This window comes from Trachinotus anak, unplaced genomic scaffold (genome assembly GCF_046630095.1).
Source record: "Trachinotus anak isolate AG129_WGS33_773 ecotype Australia unplaced genomic scaffold, CSIRO_AGI_Tana_v1 ptg000012l, whole genome shotgun sequence".
Classification (NCBI taxonomy): domain Eukaryota; kingdom Metazoa; phylum Chordata; class Actinopteri; order Carangiformes; family Carangidae; genus Trachinotus; species Trachinotus anak.
In genome coordinates, this window is record NW_027273863.1 from 25,179,665 (window position 1) to 25,195,414 (window position 15,750).

At 41.1% G+C, this 15,750-nt stretch overlaps 2 protein-coding genes and 1 long non-coding RNA gene across 4 annotated transcripts in view; 2 read left to right on the forward strand and 1 right to left on the reverse strand.

The window, feature by feature from the left end:
* larp4b (La ribonucleoprotein 4B) overlaps positions 1–4,260 on the reverse strand; it is a 35,774-nt gene extending 31,514 nt beyond the window's left edge. For both annotated transcript variants that reach the window (XM_071490606.1, XM_071490605.1), the window contains exon 1: positions 3,681–4,260. The gene's annotated coding sequence lies outside the window, so the exon portion shown is untranslated. The remainder of the gene's footprint in view (positions 1–3,680) is intronic.
* LOC139628684 (uncharacterized) lies at positions 4,191–6,738 on the forward strand. The gene is made up of 2 exons (XR_011692842.1): positions 4,191–4,321; positions 5,813–6,738. It is a non-coding gene; the product is annotated as an uncharacterized lncRNA (long non-coding RNA).
* Positions 6,739–7,562: 824 nt separating this feature from the next.
* Positions 7,563–15,330, forward strand: gtpbp4 (GTP binding protein 4). Its single transcript, XM_071492549.1, has 17 exons — positions 7,563–7,716; positions 8,561–8,731; positions 8,849–8,952; positions 9,269–9,405; positions 9,643–9,743; positions 9,854–9,946; positions 10,129–10,320; positions 11,275–11,340; positions 11,427–11,516; positions 11,641–11,751; positions 11,942–12,019; positions 12,593–12,644; positions 12,747–12,847; positions 13,185–13,382; positions 13,547–13,612; positions 14,198–14,341; positions 14,606–15,330. Exons 1-17 carry the CDS (start codon positions 7,564–7,566, stop codon positions 14,756–14,758), a joined length of 2,010 nt encoding a protein of 669 aa, XP_071348650.1. The 5' UTR covers position 7,563; the 3' UTR covers positions 14,759–15,330.
* The last annotated feature ends 420 nt before the right edge of the window (positions 15,331–15,750 follow it).

Below are 15,750 nucleotides of genomic sequence, written 5' to 3' on the forward strand. Positions count from 1 at the left end.
GACACAACTCTCTATGCTGACCACATGGCAGCTGATGTAAATGAACTTCTAACTTCCTCTCTGAGTGATCATTTCAAACGTTAATATAACCAAAATCACAGCACAGTCTTTGTCTTTAACTCGTGTTTGGTGACGTCAGACGTCGTCATGGTTGAAAAATCAGGATTTTAACCGCAGCTTGGAAGCGACTGCTGGTTAACATGCATCTTAATGGGCTGCGTTTCAGTCACTATTTCACACTTGTTCTGTTTTTTAACAACAGAAACAGAAAAACATGTAAATAAGAACACCTTTTTTAGGAATTCAGCGGTATTAAAATACTGAATAAGTGAGTACAGCTGACACTAGGCTGTCCAACCATATACTAGGTTTTGACCTAGTACCACATTAAACTATCTGAGTTTTGGACTGTTGGTGAAGACATCTGATGAAATTTTACTTTTTTCTGACATTTTACATATTGAAACAATCAACCTAGATAATAACTAATAGATTAATCGATAATGAAAATAATCATTTGCTGCAGTTCTACTTTCTACAGTGACATTTTTCTGCACTCTCTGCTTTTTTTGTTGCTGTGCTGGTGTGTGGATCAGGTTTTCACCATCATTATTTCATCCCTGAGGCTGCAGTTTCAGCACCAGCAGCCCTGCTGGTTAGTAACTTCCACTACATCCGAGAAAAAAAGAGGGGGACACAACCCAGTCCAAACATCACTGGAAACACCTTCGTTCCTGTCCTGTTGGAGCAGTTTGTAAAGCAGTGATAATCCGCCCCAACAATCGGGTGCCTGTCTCTGACACAGGCCCTTGCTGTGTTTGCATACAAAGCAGAAAAAGAATGGCATGGCTGTAAAGCTGGTGACCTTTGATCCACATACTGATTCCCATACACGGCATGCGTGTGTGTGTGATGCCCCTGCCATGAATGGAGCTAAACACAACTCTCCATCAATTCTACTCAGTTATCAAAACAGCTGTTGTGTGATAAACTGCTCTGAACAGTAGACTTGAAACCTGTTAGTGTGTTTTTTCAGCCACACCCATAGCACAGCGAATAACATGAATACATGACATGTTCAATAAAGGTTTCTTTGGTTTCACAGCAAACACATTAGAACAACGACAGCTAACAATTATTTTCAGTACTCATCTGCCAATTATATTTTGATTTACCAATATATAAAAAGTTTCACTGTGCTGAATGTGATATCCTCTAATATCTTGTTTTGTTTGACAAAACAAAACCTCCCAAATATTCACTTTGCAATATGACAAAGAAAAGCAGTAATTCTTCTATGAAATATGTTGAAATATTCAAAATAAATAAATAAAAGAAATCTACTATTTTTGCCTGAAAAATGCCAAACAATCAATCAATCAAAATAGTTGACGATTATTTTTCTGTCAATTGTCAGAATCTTCTCAACTCTAATTCAGCTTTTGGTTTAAGGGTTTTGATCTGATGCAAAACAAGATTTCTGTGTCATTCAAACCCACTTTTTAAAAAAAAAAAAATTAAAAAAAAAATTAAAAAAACAAAAAACAATGGCAAATTCTCTGAGCAGCTGATTTCAACTTGGCCCTACACATTCAACTCTGCTGCAAATCCTTACATTACTGTCATGTATGAGCTGTGTGAACTTGATGGTCACTTTCCATCTTTAACTTCACAAGCAATTTAATCGTCCTAGTTGAGTCAAAGAAAATCCTACAACCATCAATGCTTATGAGGACCTTTGCACTTACACTTATAACTAACTCAAAATGTGCAAATTCACAAAGTTTATGTTAAAACAAGGCCGTTTTCCCATTGATTTGAAAGGCCCATGACCTAAACCAGAGTATAATAATATGTTACATTACAGCCAGGAAATAAAATTATCTTAATGAATATTACGGGGGAAAATATGCCACAACAACAATGATAAACTGATGAGTAATTTACAATAAACGTATCCTGTTGTCCATTGGGTCAACTCAATGTTATGTAGCTGACAAGGGTGGAGGCCAAAAAACAAGGGGGGAAAAAAGCAAAGCAAAACAAACAACAAACCAAACAAAACACACACAAATGTTATTAGAAACACAAAAATGAGGAGAGTCAAACATCTGCACAAGGCAAGGACACTGGCTATTGCAAAATATGCAGGCGACCTGCGCTGATGAAGACGGGACAACACACAACAAACCTCTCCCTCCGTTCATAAAGGTAACGTTACCATACGATGGAGTAAACAACTCATGAATGAGCCTCTTGTGGTAACTTTACTTCAAACCCCACCAGCAGTCGCTCGTATCTACCTTCTCAGTCATTACACCTTATGATAAGAATTCAAAAAGTGTGATTTATTAGAGAATCCATTTTTATTTTATCTATGTGGCACATTAAACTAAATACATCTGTCAGCACCACTGTGCTATAGCCAAAAGCTATTTATTTAAAAGCACTGTTGTTTTTGTTGTCTTGTTTAGGCATACATGCTTCACCACATTGGTTATTGATTCAAAAGCAAATAATGATTTAGGAACATAACAAACCTTTATTCTATGTGTTTAGGATTCAGTTCAAAACTAAATACAGTGCTGGAAAAGGTGCCTTGTTGAGTATCCTTTAAGTCTAACAAACACCTTTAGTGTGTTGTCTTCCTCATTAATGGTATTAAATGTACAATGTCGCTATCAATCACAATGAAAGATTTTTTTTGATGTTTTGGCCCAGTCCTGCATTAGATGCCAACTACACTATAATTTTTTTAACTGAGTCAGCACCTTTTACAAACACATAATCTACCTTCCTGCATTATAGGTTTTGCAAAAAGTAAAGTAGTGTAAGTGAGGTTAGTGTAATACAGGGCAGAGGGTAATCACATGACTCCTGACAGGGTTTGCCATACAGTTTAACCCGGTACAGCCCATAAAAAGGCTGACCCCGGTCACAGTACATGCCGTTTCCGCTTTACATGCCCTGAGTCGATCATTACGTCTAGACGAGGCCTAAACCAAAACAACACACATCCCTGCATAATCACAAGAGGTGATTTACAACCCAAATGTTACTCTGTTGTTCCAAAATAACCCCGAGGTCCAGCCCCACCGGTGAAAAATGCAACAGTGGGCCAGCCAGTTTATTTTTAGTGGTGGGTTACCGCTAGTGGAGGCTGGTCACCAGGCATCTTGCATGTCTCTGTGGGAGAGTTGAACCAGTGTTTATCTCCATCCAGACAGGCTACGGCAGCCTGTTTGGATTCACTTAACCAGTCAAACACTGCAACTTCTACCAAAGACGCAATGCAGGCGTATTTAGTGGCTGACACAGCCGAGAAAGACTGCAGCTCAAACATGCCATGCCCATGCCAAGGGCCATATGTGGGCTCACTGAGAGCGAAGTACAGTAGCTAATAAACGAGCAGTGCAAGGGACGCCGTGAACACACCATCGCGCTGTGTCACAAAGTTGACACGGGCTGGAAAGTAGCAGCCATGTCTAGTTAGCTGGCTTGCAGCAGCATCCAGTGAAAGATGGCGACCTCCGGCGTGATTTCGCGGATTCCCCAACCCTCCCCCTCCCCCCTAACGTTTTCAATCAGGCTAATATTGAGTTAGCAAGCAAGCTAACTGAACCTAGCTTTACGGAGCACTGACGTGACAGTGTGTACCCGTGTGTTTGTTGCTTACTCACCTGTCACCTCTCACTGCGGGGCAATGCAAATACTTTGGTGGCGGCGGTGGCAGCTGGTGGTGGCGCTGGACTGAGGCCTTGAGCTGGCTTCCAGGCTAAATACGCAGGGTATTAGCTAGCAGGCTATATCGAGCACGCTAGCTAGGAACAACCGGCTTACCGCTCTAAACCTCACCGCAAATAGTCTTCAGATTTGAGGGGAAACAACCACGGCCAGTTGCAGCACGATGACAAAACGACGCCCCCCCCAAAAAAAATGTTTGCAAAGAAAAAAAACAAAACGGGCTCCCCCCGACCAGCACTGCAAGCTAGCTAAGACTTAGCTAGGTGGCTAGCTAGCTAGCTTGCCTAACAACTTTGTGCAGTCGGGCTCGATAAATCTGGCGCCTGGGATTTCAAAACGAAGTCCTCACGGTCGACAGCAGGCTCTACGGGAGGGGGGGATCAAAAAAGAAAACCAAGAAGCCCTGGCTGATACCGAGGAATAAACGTTGCTAGCCCTAAAGGTTCCGATCGATGAAACACTCGTTAGCGCTAAAGACGAGAGGAGGTTTCGGAATGGAGAAGTCTCCGTTTCCTTTCCCTTTCGAGTGCAGCACAAAGATCGTCTACACCGTGAAGATGAATCACGCAAGAAAAAAGTAAACAGTACCTTTCATACAGCATATTGCCATTCACTGTGCAAAATATATATTTGTTGATGTTTGAAATACGTTAATTAATTTATTCCATGTTACTGTGTGCAACTTTTTTTTTTAACTTCCCTTTTATTTTCTTGGCCAAATAACTGTTTTGTTGAATAAGGCCAAAAACTCTGCTCAGGGCAGAAAAGGAGGGATAAAGAAAACTGATGTGTATATAAATTCAGGTGCACTAGAAATCCATATCTGTTATTTTATTATTATATACATACACAGTTGGCTACTTCTGTTTACAGCCGGACTCATGAGCCTTTATGTTTGACTGCCTTCTGCTATTAGGTTTCAATCGACAATGAAGTTGTAAGTGCGAGGGAATTTTTCCCTCTTTGGGTCTTTAGTATCAGGCTAATCAGACGTATGAGAAGGCCCTGACAACAGTAGTTCACAGCCTGTCTCAAGGATAGCCAAACTGTCCTCGCAATCAGTGTTGTAAAGATAACGTGGACTGAGAATCCAGGCGAGGGGGGGTCCAGTCACATACAGGAACCCACCAGCTCAGAGACAGACTGTCTTCCCTTGAGATTCCTTTTACAATGTGACTTAGGTGAACATCATTTATTGTTCAGGAGTGACGTGTCCAGGGGACGGCTTCAGACGCGGCTACACTAACTAACCTGCTCACATTTGTAATTGTCCATTGCCAGTCTCCTTGGTGCATTCAGCATCAATAAATACCTCTGCTCAGGACATCGGCATGTCTCTTAAAAAACTCCTTCATCCGTCCCACAAGATTTTCATCACATTTTAAGTGTTGATAAAAATATAACTGGTGAAGCATCTATAACTAGTGTATATTGTTGTAAGTGGGCATGTAGTTATTATTTAACTTTATTTTTACTCTTTTCATCAAACTACTATTTTGTAGTCAAGAGTTAAACCTGAAGTTGGGCTTGTTTGCGTGAGGTTTGAACACAGAGAGTTTTAAATCCTCCTGTGAGGGATTTGTACCTGTGAACAAACATCTACTAAATGTTTTACAATACACTATAAGGATCTGTTCATTTGTGTAATTATATATAATTAAATATGTATTGTATTATCTGTATTATAGTGTTTTATCAACATGGATGAATTATGAAACAATGGGCCCGTGGGCAGTAACATAAAAGCCCCCCCTGGCCCCTCCACACAGCAGCAAGACACCCACTGAAGGAGACACAAAATTAGACAAAGTAGAAGTTTTGCATCCCTTGTGGTTATGTTGTGTCTCTTCATCGTTGTTTTGTGTCTCTTTGTGATTGATTTGAACATCATTTTACATCCTATTTTAGTCATTTTGCATCTTGTAGTTTCTTTGTGGTTGTTTTGTGTCTCTTTGTGGTCATTCTGCTTTTTTTCTGCTTTTGTTTCTCATTTGTTTGTTTTGCATCTCCCTCTGGTCATTGTGTGTCTCTTTTTTTAATTTTTTTTTAAATTTTGTGTCTTTTTCAGTGACATTTTGCAGGCGAAGCCCAAGGGTCCCCCAGACCACATGGGCCCCAGGGCCCCTGCCTGGTAGACCCCTGCAGCAATCTATCTATTCTCATCATTATTATACAACTGTTCAGTACACCAGTTACTCATGCTCCTCAGGAGGCGCTGTACTGCTCAGAAAATACATTAATAATCTTCCTTATAACTGTGTTGTGGTGTGTGGTGTTTATACCCTGCTCATGAATATTAAATAAGGATGGGGATGGGGGTCGACCCTCATGTATCTGTAACAGAAAAATGTTTTTACATAGCAGCATTTGTTACACTTACAAGATTTGAATTTAACTCAGAATATATATTTATACATCAGAATCAATTTTAAGCCTTCTCGAAAGACGTGAAAAAACATTCTGTTTGGCTAAAACATTTTGGACACATGAGCTGAGGCCGGAGGCAGCTCAGCGGAGTGAGACCTCTTCGTGTCTTTCCCCTCTCTGGTGCAGCGCTGAACCTGGAGCTGTCACACAGGGATCGAGTTCCCGCCCATTCTCCCCCTCCCCCTCCCTCGCGCTCACAGCGGACGGTTGTGATTGGTCGAGAGCGGCGGCGGGCGCACGCGGATCCACTCGTGATCGGGTGGGGTGGGTGTGGCCTGGAGAAATTGTCGCCGCCTGATTGGCTGTTTCTTGATAACCTCTGATCACAACAAATATGGAGTCGAGTTTTTTTGTTTTTGTTTGTTTTTTTGTTTAGTTTTGTCATATTTTGTTTTTGTTTTGTTTGGTTGTTGTTTTTATTTGTTTTTGTTAGAGGTAAACAACCGACCCTGACACAACTGTCGTATCTTGTATCCTGAATAAAACAAGAAAAAATACACTGGGAAAATTATGATAAAGAAAATAAATAATAATGATATTTAAAAAAGAAAGAAGAAAAAGGACAGAGATGTAATTTGATGCAGTGAAGAATGACTCTGCTCCATTTATGTACTTCCACTTTATGTGAGTATTTCCATTTTATGATGATTTACATTTCTATTCCACTACATTTCAGCGGGAAATATTGTACTTTTTACTCCACTACATTTATCTGACAACTATACTGACTACTAACCTTTCGGATTAAGATTTTACATAAAAAAATACATGATAAATGTCTAAGTTACAGTGCAGTTTTAAAGATTAAATGAGCGGACACCATCCTGTATTGCTTTTGACCCCTCACAGAAAGTGCTTTCAGACATCTGTGAGTTGTTATTTGTTCCACGACGAAGAAGTGATTTCCTCAGATGGTTAATTCCAATCACTGTTTGAGCCCCAAAGAAGTCAAACTCCTCAATATTTCACTAAAACACATAGATTACAGACACATCTTTACAAATAAATACAAATTTGTGTAGCAGAACTTAGTTTTTTCCTATTTCCTCTCCCACTTTCTTAAAAGTTATTATTTAATTAAATTGAAATGTATTTAAATTTAAAATTCAATCATGTAAAACAGAATCAAATAACCAGTATTTATATAATATATATTTAGAGGTCATGATATCAGTGTGTTACTCAGTCCTCTGCAATCAAAAGAAAAAGTTATCATATTAAAAAATATAAATATTAATAAAAAAAACGTAACGTAATCATTTGGCGTTATTATTCAAACGATAAAATACAGTATAAAGAGAGAATTGATTTGTTTATTCTGGACACATCAGACCAAGTCAAGATCCCCCCCCCCCCATAATGAGACCTGCCGGATCTGGCCTGCAGGGGGCGATGCGCAGAAACTCTGACGTGTTTTCTGCGTCTCTTCCGGGTGTGACGGAACACCGAGCCCTCCTTTCCCTGTGCCGTCAGCGGGCCTCAACGTGTCCCGACAAAATGGCTCTGTATAATTTCAAGAAGATTATGGTGGTTCCCACCGCGAAGGTGAGTTTTGCTCCGGGAGTGTGGTGTTTTCAGCCGCCGCCGTTTCTGCCGCTTCGTGGTTCCGCTGTGAGGAGCAGTGGAGCGGGGGAAACACGGCGGCGTCTGCGGGGAAGGAGAACACGTGTCGAGTGGATATGTTCATCTGCTTTATTAGTCCAGAGATCTCACCAAGTTTAAGACTCACATTTTCCCTGTAAGGACAAGTGTCGCACAGCGAGCAGCATTACATTAAGCCCGAGGTGAGACTGTGGTTCTCACCTGTTAGTCCAGCAGCGTCAGGCCATTTAAATAACGTGTCGAGCCATCACATGTGGGCTGTCTCCAGAAAAAGAGCTGCTAACTGCATTCCTCATGTGCCGAATTGACAGGAAGACAGTGATCATTTTAGGACAGAATTTTAAACCTTGTAAGTTGTCTGTTTTTTGATTCCAAGTATATTTGTCTGTTAAATTGAAAGGTTTGTTAATGGAGTTTGGCAGTACTCTCTGAGAAGAGTTAGCAATGAGCTTTTGCGAGGTAAATACAGGAAAACGACATGTTTTTGTCAGGAAATGATCGGTTGCAGTTCCAGTGCATGCTGCAGTATTGATTAATGAGAAGTATCACAAGACAGTAATTTTTGCAGTGATCAATAGACCCACTCCATTAATATTACCCAAGACACAAGAAGTTCAATTTGAGACAGTCAAGGAAAAGTATGTAACAGATGAGGCAAATAACTTAAAGTTGCAAAACAATTTTTAGGATAAAAATGTAGAATCCAACACTTTGCTGAAAATAAAATAAATATCCTATATAGGAAATAACGTTGACCCTGACATGCATACTCTTCCTCTCCCTGCAGGATTTCATCGACATCACTTTATCCAAAACGCAAAGAAAGACACCCACAGTGATACACAAGCATTACCAGATCCACCGTATCCGACACTTTTACATGCGAAAGGTGAAGTTTACCCAGCAGAACTACCATGACCGCCTCACGCAGATCCTCACCGACTTCCCCAAGCTCGACGTAAGTCAGAACACTCGAACGTCTCTCGATTCGTTTTAAATGACTAATATTTTGGATCACTTTGAAGATGCAACTTTTGTTTGTGAAATTTGGTGCCGTTATTCTTTGTCTCCTCAGGACATCCATCCATTCTATGCTGATCTGATGAACGTGCTGTACGACAAAGACCATTACAAACTGGCCTTAGGACAGATCAACATCGCCAAGAATCTGATTGATAAGTGAGTTTGTGTATATTGTATATTGTTGCTTATTGCTGTGTGTTGGTGAATATTTAGTACAGCGACTAACATTTGTTAAAACAAATATGTTTGCTGTGAATACACTGTGATGTTAGGTATATGATATTTGGTGCAGCATGAGTATTTGTTTACACCTGATTTTGATGACATGAATCGCCCTTTAACCCGACTTTGTCCATCAATACACACAAATATGCTTTAAACAAGTTCCTTACTACACATAAGAAAAGACAGGCCTACAGCAGCTTTAAGACTCAATGCAGTGAACAAACATTTCTCATGTTTGACCTTCCAGTGTCGCCAAGGACTATGTGCGTCTGATGAAATATGGAGATTCTCTGTATCGGTGTAAACAGCTGAAGAGGGCCGCTCTGGGTCGTATGTGCACCATCCTGAAAAGGCAGAAGTCAAGTCTGGAGTATCTGGAACAAGGTGAGGAAAAGATTACAGAAAATAAAAATGTGGCATCTTAAATTAATTGATTTATTGCTTTAAGGCATGAAACTGGTCAAATTTAAACAGACTGAATCTGTAGCAATGATCAAAAATATCTTGTTTGATTTTTTTTCCTTTCATGTTTATTTTATGCTTCTCAGTTCAGAGTTTTTTTTTATAAGCCTGCTTTAATACTAATAAAAATAACTAATGTCCCATGTTAATCTTCCACAGTGCGTCAGCATCTGTCCCGTTTGCCGACCATTGACCCCAACACGAGGACCCTGCTTCTGTGCGGTTACCCCAACGTCGGCAAGTCCAGTTTCATCAACAAGGTAAATGACACCTTACAACACATCATTAGTGCGCGACTGCTGTGATAATGGCTCACAGTGATTCTCCCTTTTGAGATAATTAACGTGACGTAAATGGTCGTCTTTGTCAGGTGACCAGAGCAGATGTTGACGTCCAGCCTTACGCCTTCACCACCAAGTCTCTGTTTGTGGGTCACATGGACTACAGGTACCTCCGCTGGCAGGTAAGACGCATCACCGTGGTTCACTGGAGTCATTGTCTCGCCCACAAACACGTTCTCCTGCGTCAGATGTGTTTTTGTGTTCCACTGAACTTCAGCTGTATGAATATGAAGTAGAGACAGAGTGTGTGCCACAGAGGCTTAGCGGCTCGGATTCATGTCTGTCCTGTGGCGCTTTGTTGCAGGTGGTGGACACCCCTGGCATCCTGGACCACCCCCTGGAGGAGAGGAACACCATAGAGATGCAGGCCATCACGGCTCTGGCTCACCTGCGAGCGGCGGTTCTTTACGTCATGGACGTTTCTGAGCAGTGCGGCCACACCCTGCAGGAGCAGCTGGAGCTGTTTAACAACATCCGGCCCCTGTTCGCCAACAAGGTCAGAGAGTGACACGTGTCACCTGTTAGGCACAGACGCGAGTGGGAGTCGGAGAAAACTGTGGGAATTACAGGGAGCAGAAGGGGCCTCGTTACTCTGTGATCATATGATATGTCAGAAAATGGCTCGTGCTCAGATCGATTCCTCGTCATGATTTGGTGGAAGTGGGGACGCTTCATCTTCATCTTTTTGTGAATGTTTTGTGTTCAGATTTTGTCACTTCCTCAAACTTTTGCAAAACTAATTAGAGTTCGGTCTCCTTTACATTTAATCAGTTTAAAATTCAGTTTTTATTTTTATTCAGGTAGAGTAAAAGAACAAAAACATATTGTGACCGCAGACCTGTGATCACATGTCTGATTCTCTTTCTGTTAAAAGGGAAAATAAAGAAACATGCAAATATTTTTCTCTCTTGCCATTCGCAAGTTGAACGTTTACAGTTTTACACTCGACTAATTACTTCAGCATCTAACGTTGTCAATTTTGCACAAGCTTTGGTGGATGTGTAACTGCTGATAAAGATGGAAGCTGCAGCCAGTTTAAAGTTCACCTTGTGGAATTGAAGGGAATATTTCATAACAAATTCCCAGCTGTTGGAGAAATGTTGGTGCGATGCTAAGGCGGTTAGCTGGAGTTCACAGTATCCCTGTTTCAAATCTAATCAAGGACGTTTATTGCGTATTATCACCCTTCTCTGTCTTACTCTGACATTTTCCTCTTATTCTTTCAAATTAAGGCAGAAAAAAGACAACATTAGAAACTAGTCTAGACCATAACTAATTCCTCTTGACTACAGATTCACATCTGGGCATCTGAGGAAGAATCCTCAGTGTCTCAGTTAGTGGAAAGTCTCCACTATATTTAGTGGATCACTCTGAGGTTAAATGAGAAAATAAGTGGTGACATGTTAGAATTAGAATAGTTGAAGTAACGCTTGCGTCTCGCTCCCTGCAGCCTCTCATCATCGTGGCCAACAAATGTGACGTGAAGAAGCTCAATGAGCTGTCTGAGGAGAATCAGGTGAGTGATTGACAGTTGAGACCCGGTGGCGATGACTTCACGGTGTCACAGGTTTATCTGAACGGTTGTCTTTTTGCTGTGGTCAGAAAATCTTTGCAGACCTCTCTGCTGAGGGAATCCCTGTGATCGAGACCAGCACCCTGACCGAGGAGGGAGTCATGCAGGTCAAAACTGAGGTGAGAGAATCGGGCTCCCCGACGAACCAAGTACTGTAATTTGCCGTTGGCAAGCGTGTTGTGATTCATGTTCCTGTGTGTGTGTGTGTGTGTGTGTGTGTGTGTGTGTGTGTGTGTGTGTCAGGCCTGCGACCGGCTCCTCGCCCATCGTGTTGACAACAAGATGAAGGGCAAGAAGGTCCACGATGTTCTCAACCGGCTCCACCTGGCCATGCCCACCAAGAGAGACGAGAAGGTAAACACAGTCCCTGACGGAGGCTGCGTCCACAACGATCTCCGTCCAGACGAGCGTTTCAGCTCCTTGTCAGAAATAATCGCCATCCACACTGTCGGAGTCCTGCCTTCTCGTTTCACCTTTTTTTTTTTTTCTTCAGCTGTTTTCTGAGATTCATGAAGTCTGATGTTGTATTTTTTTCCTCCTGCAGGAGCGGCCTCCCTTCATCCCAGAGGGAGCCTTGATGCGCAGGAAAGCGATGGAGGTGGACGCACCCAAACGCAAACTGGTATGTAAAGTAAAAAAAACAGTGAGTGAGTGAAAGTATTGTACTAATAATTTTGAAGTACTTAAGTAATTTAATCTTGTTTTCTAACTTCAAGTCAAATATTCTGCCTTTTTTCTTCACTACATTATTTTAAAGTTTAGTTACAAATGACTTTTTGTAGGTTCAGATTATTTATAAAAAATATAATCAACAAACAAATTTAAAACTTTTATCATAGATTAAACTACCCAGCAGTACATGAAGTACTTAAAATTCACCAGCTGCAACAATAAAGTGATGATGTACTGAAAGCATCAGTGATTCAAACAATAAAAACAATAAGTACAGTGTAATTCCAACATGAGCCATTCTGCATAATGAGTACTTTTACTTTTGGTACTTTACAAGTACATATTGATACAAATGGTGTTGTATTTGATTACGAATGAATGACTCTTAGTTGTAGCAGAGTATTCCTGCACTGTGGTGTTTCTACTGTCACATCCCAGTAACTCTTCCACCACTGGATCTGTGTGTGTGTGTGTGTGTGTGTGTGTGTCAGTATAATAAAACGTTTTCCTGTTCCCCTCCCAGGAGAGAGATCTGGAGATGGAGCTCGGCGATGACTACGTTCTGGACTTACAGAGTAAGAAACATCTTCATTTCAAAGATCAAGCTGCCTCTGTGAGTTGGTAGAAAGTAAAGTCTTGTGTGCGCGGCGCTGACATTGTTTAATTTGTGTGTTAAGAATACTGGGACCTGATGAACGAGGATGAGAAGCAGGACAAGATCCCTGAGGTCTGGGAGGGCCACAACATCGCAGATTACATAGATCCTGACATCATGAAGGTGAGTCTCTGCGCCGTCTCTCTCTCTGTGGGGACGTTCGCTGCAGTGATGATACTGTTGTCTGTGGTCGCAGCTTCCTGACAGATCCTCTTATCCAGCTCTTCTTAGAACACCAGACCAGAGTCGTATCAGTCAGATTCATTTTGTTAATTCTGATCTTGTGTTAAACTGCCTTTAGATGTTGACCTTTAACTCGTATCTACCTTTATTGGTCCTTTAATTTAATCCTGAGTGAGCCTCACCTGGATAAAGATGAAAGACAACTAAGAGAAAAAATGTTAGAAAAATGGAACGGATTCATTTTTCGGTCCTGTTTGTTTTTCCTCTTCACTCACAGAAACTGGAGGAGCTGGAGAAGGAGGAGGAACTGAAGGAGCGAGCCGGAGAGTACGAATCGGATGACGAGAGCGAAGACGAAGAGATGCAGGAGATCCGCGTTCTGGCCAAACAGATCCGCGAGAAGAAGCAGCTCCTGGTCGTGGAGTCAAAAGAGAAGGACGTGCACGGGCCCCGCATGCCCAGGACCGCCACAAAGGTGAGGGGGGGACGTTACAAACTCGGGCTCCTCTCAGCATGTCCACATCAGAGGCTGATGTTTTAATATCTCCATTTGCAGTCAACACACGAGCTTACATTTGACTCAAGTTCACCTTTAACCATCTGTGTGTGTGTGTGTGTGTGTGTGTTTTTTATCCACAGGTTGAAAGAAAGACACTAGAGAAGGAGATGGGTAACCTCGGTCTGGACATGAACGAGAAGGATGATGTAAGTTCTTCCTTTAGATCAGAACCTTCAGGATGCATTGACTCTATAATATGACAGAATTAAATTAATCATGTGGACTATGTCCTGTTTCATAAGATAACATGACAATATTGCATATTACAGCCTTGTACTCTGCCTGTGACTGTGGTCAGAGCTCCCATCCTGCAGCTGCACTTTAAAAACCTAAAACGCTCCATTAGAGAAAAATAAAAAGAATTTGAAGTTTTAAAAAAAAAAGTTGCTGTAAAGGTTTTTAGTAATAAATAATCACTTAAACTTCGGTGTTACTGTACTTTGTCCTTAGATCGAAACCTGATGTATAAAAAGGCCTGTGAAGGACATTTTCAATCTTCCAGTTGTTTCATCAGGATTTTCTCACAGCTTAAGAATGAGGCTGAAATTTTGCCCGATGCCATTTTTGACTTCATATCTCAAGTCCAAAAAAACTGTAGTTGAGTCTCTTGCCAAACAAAACCTTGAAAGTCTTGACGTTGTGTCTGAAAGCTGCTGTGCACAGGAACACTCTCAGAAATAGTCTCCCACACAGAGGCGCTGATTCATGAGCATTTTCCTCTTGTGTTTCAGAGCCACTACGCACAACAGGCCCGACGGTCCCGCAGCGTCGCTAAGAAACGTAAGCGTGAAGCTTCAGCCCCTCCGACCTCCAAAACCCGCAGCCAGAGCGCCTCCCGTCCTCCTCGAGACCAGTCTGGCTTACGAGATCCAAAGGTTTGTGATGGTGTCTCTACTTAGTTTTTATTTAATAAACTATGCTGCAGTTTAATAAGCTGTTCAGTCCTTGGGTTTTTTTTTTAAGGTTATGTAAACTCTTTCCTATGGGGAGGTTGTAGATGTCAGTTCTTTCACAGTTAAATAGGTTAGCCCATGAGTTAGTTAATTTAGGACTCAGGACTGTTTAATGTGCTTTTTAGCAGCGTGGTGTAAAGTGTAAGAGAACTCATGTCAGTGTCTTTTATTTTGTTTGTTCCTCAGATGGCGAAGAAGGCAAAGAAAATGATGAAAAACTCCCAGAAAGGCATGAACCGCCAATGCAGGAAGGGAGAGTCAGACAGACACGTGTTTGACCTCAAACCCAAACACCTCCTGGCCGGGAAGAGGAAGTCAGGCACCACTGACCGCAGATAAAACTGTTTTTTTCTGGACTGTTGAGACCTTTGCACTCTTGTGAAAAAGAGTGTCTTCATTCTATACATTTCCCCAGCAGCAAAGAGAACATGAAATATCTTTCCTTTTTTAATCGAGAAACTGCTGGGCAAATGCACCAACCCATTTAAATGATTAGTAATTATTATAATGATAATAATAATAGTTTGTCTTGTTTGTCAGCGCTCCAGGCTTTTGCTCACAAAATTATTCTTGCAGAATTGTGAAGATCTTGTAACAAAACTATGTGGAAAAACAGACTCAATGATGGTTAATGTCTGACTTTTCTTCACTGAATTCGTGATCAGCCTTGGGCCCTGATAAACAGTGAATATGTGAAACATTATTCAGTTGTTAAACTGATTTGTATACAATTTCACAGGTTTTTCTCTTGGCACTAGTGGTTAAGTGAAATGTTATGCCTTACAGTTTATATGTGGCTCAGGAAATACTGGGTTTTACTTTGGATAAAGTGATGATGCCTCCTGTACAAGTCTCCTCTTGAGAAATATCCATTAACATGGGAGCCCAATAAATATACACCTGAACTAAAAGCTGCAGTCAGGTTCTTACTTGCAATAAAATTCCTCCATATAGTGTGTTTTTATCTTGAAAAACCAAGGCCATGCCCGGAGATTACCCTGCTGTGAGTTTCACTTCACCTTTATCATACCTGTACTGAACTGGAAATATTCTAAGCATGTTACTACCGTGGTGTATGTGTGGTAGGTATTTTATACACTCAGAAACTCCGGTAGTAATAGAACAATTACATGTTCAGATGAACTGATCTTATGTGCAACTATAATAATCTTTTTTTTTTTTTTTTTTTATTCATTCATAGTTAAACCCTATTTTTTTTTTTTTTTTTCATGTGTCGATTTTACAGGAAGGTGACATTTATTTGTAAAAAGCCGTTTAAAGTTAATTATTGATGATGGACCCGAGAAAGCAAGATACTCACGCATTTTGAT

Coding starts and splice junctions, on each gene's coding strand:
- gtpbp4 (XM_071492549.1), top strand. CDS start 7,564: ATGCGCAGAAACTCTGACGTGTTTTCTGCGTCTCTTCCGGGTGTGACG. Junction 11,752..11,941: donor CCACCAAGAGAGACGAGAAG/GTAAACACAGTC, acceptor TTCCTCCTGCAG/GAGCGGCCTCCCTTCATCCC. Junction 12,020..12,592: donor ACGCACCCAAACGCAAACTG/GTATGTAAAGTA, acceptor TTCCCCTCCCAG/GAGAGAGATCTGGAGATGGA.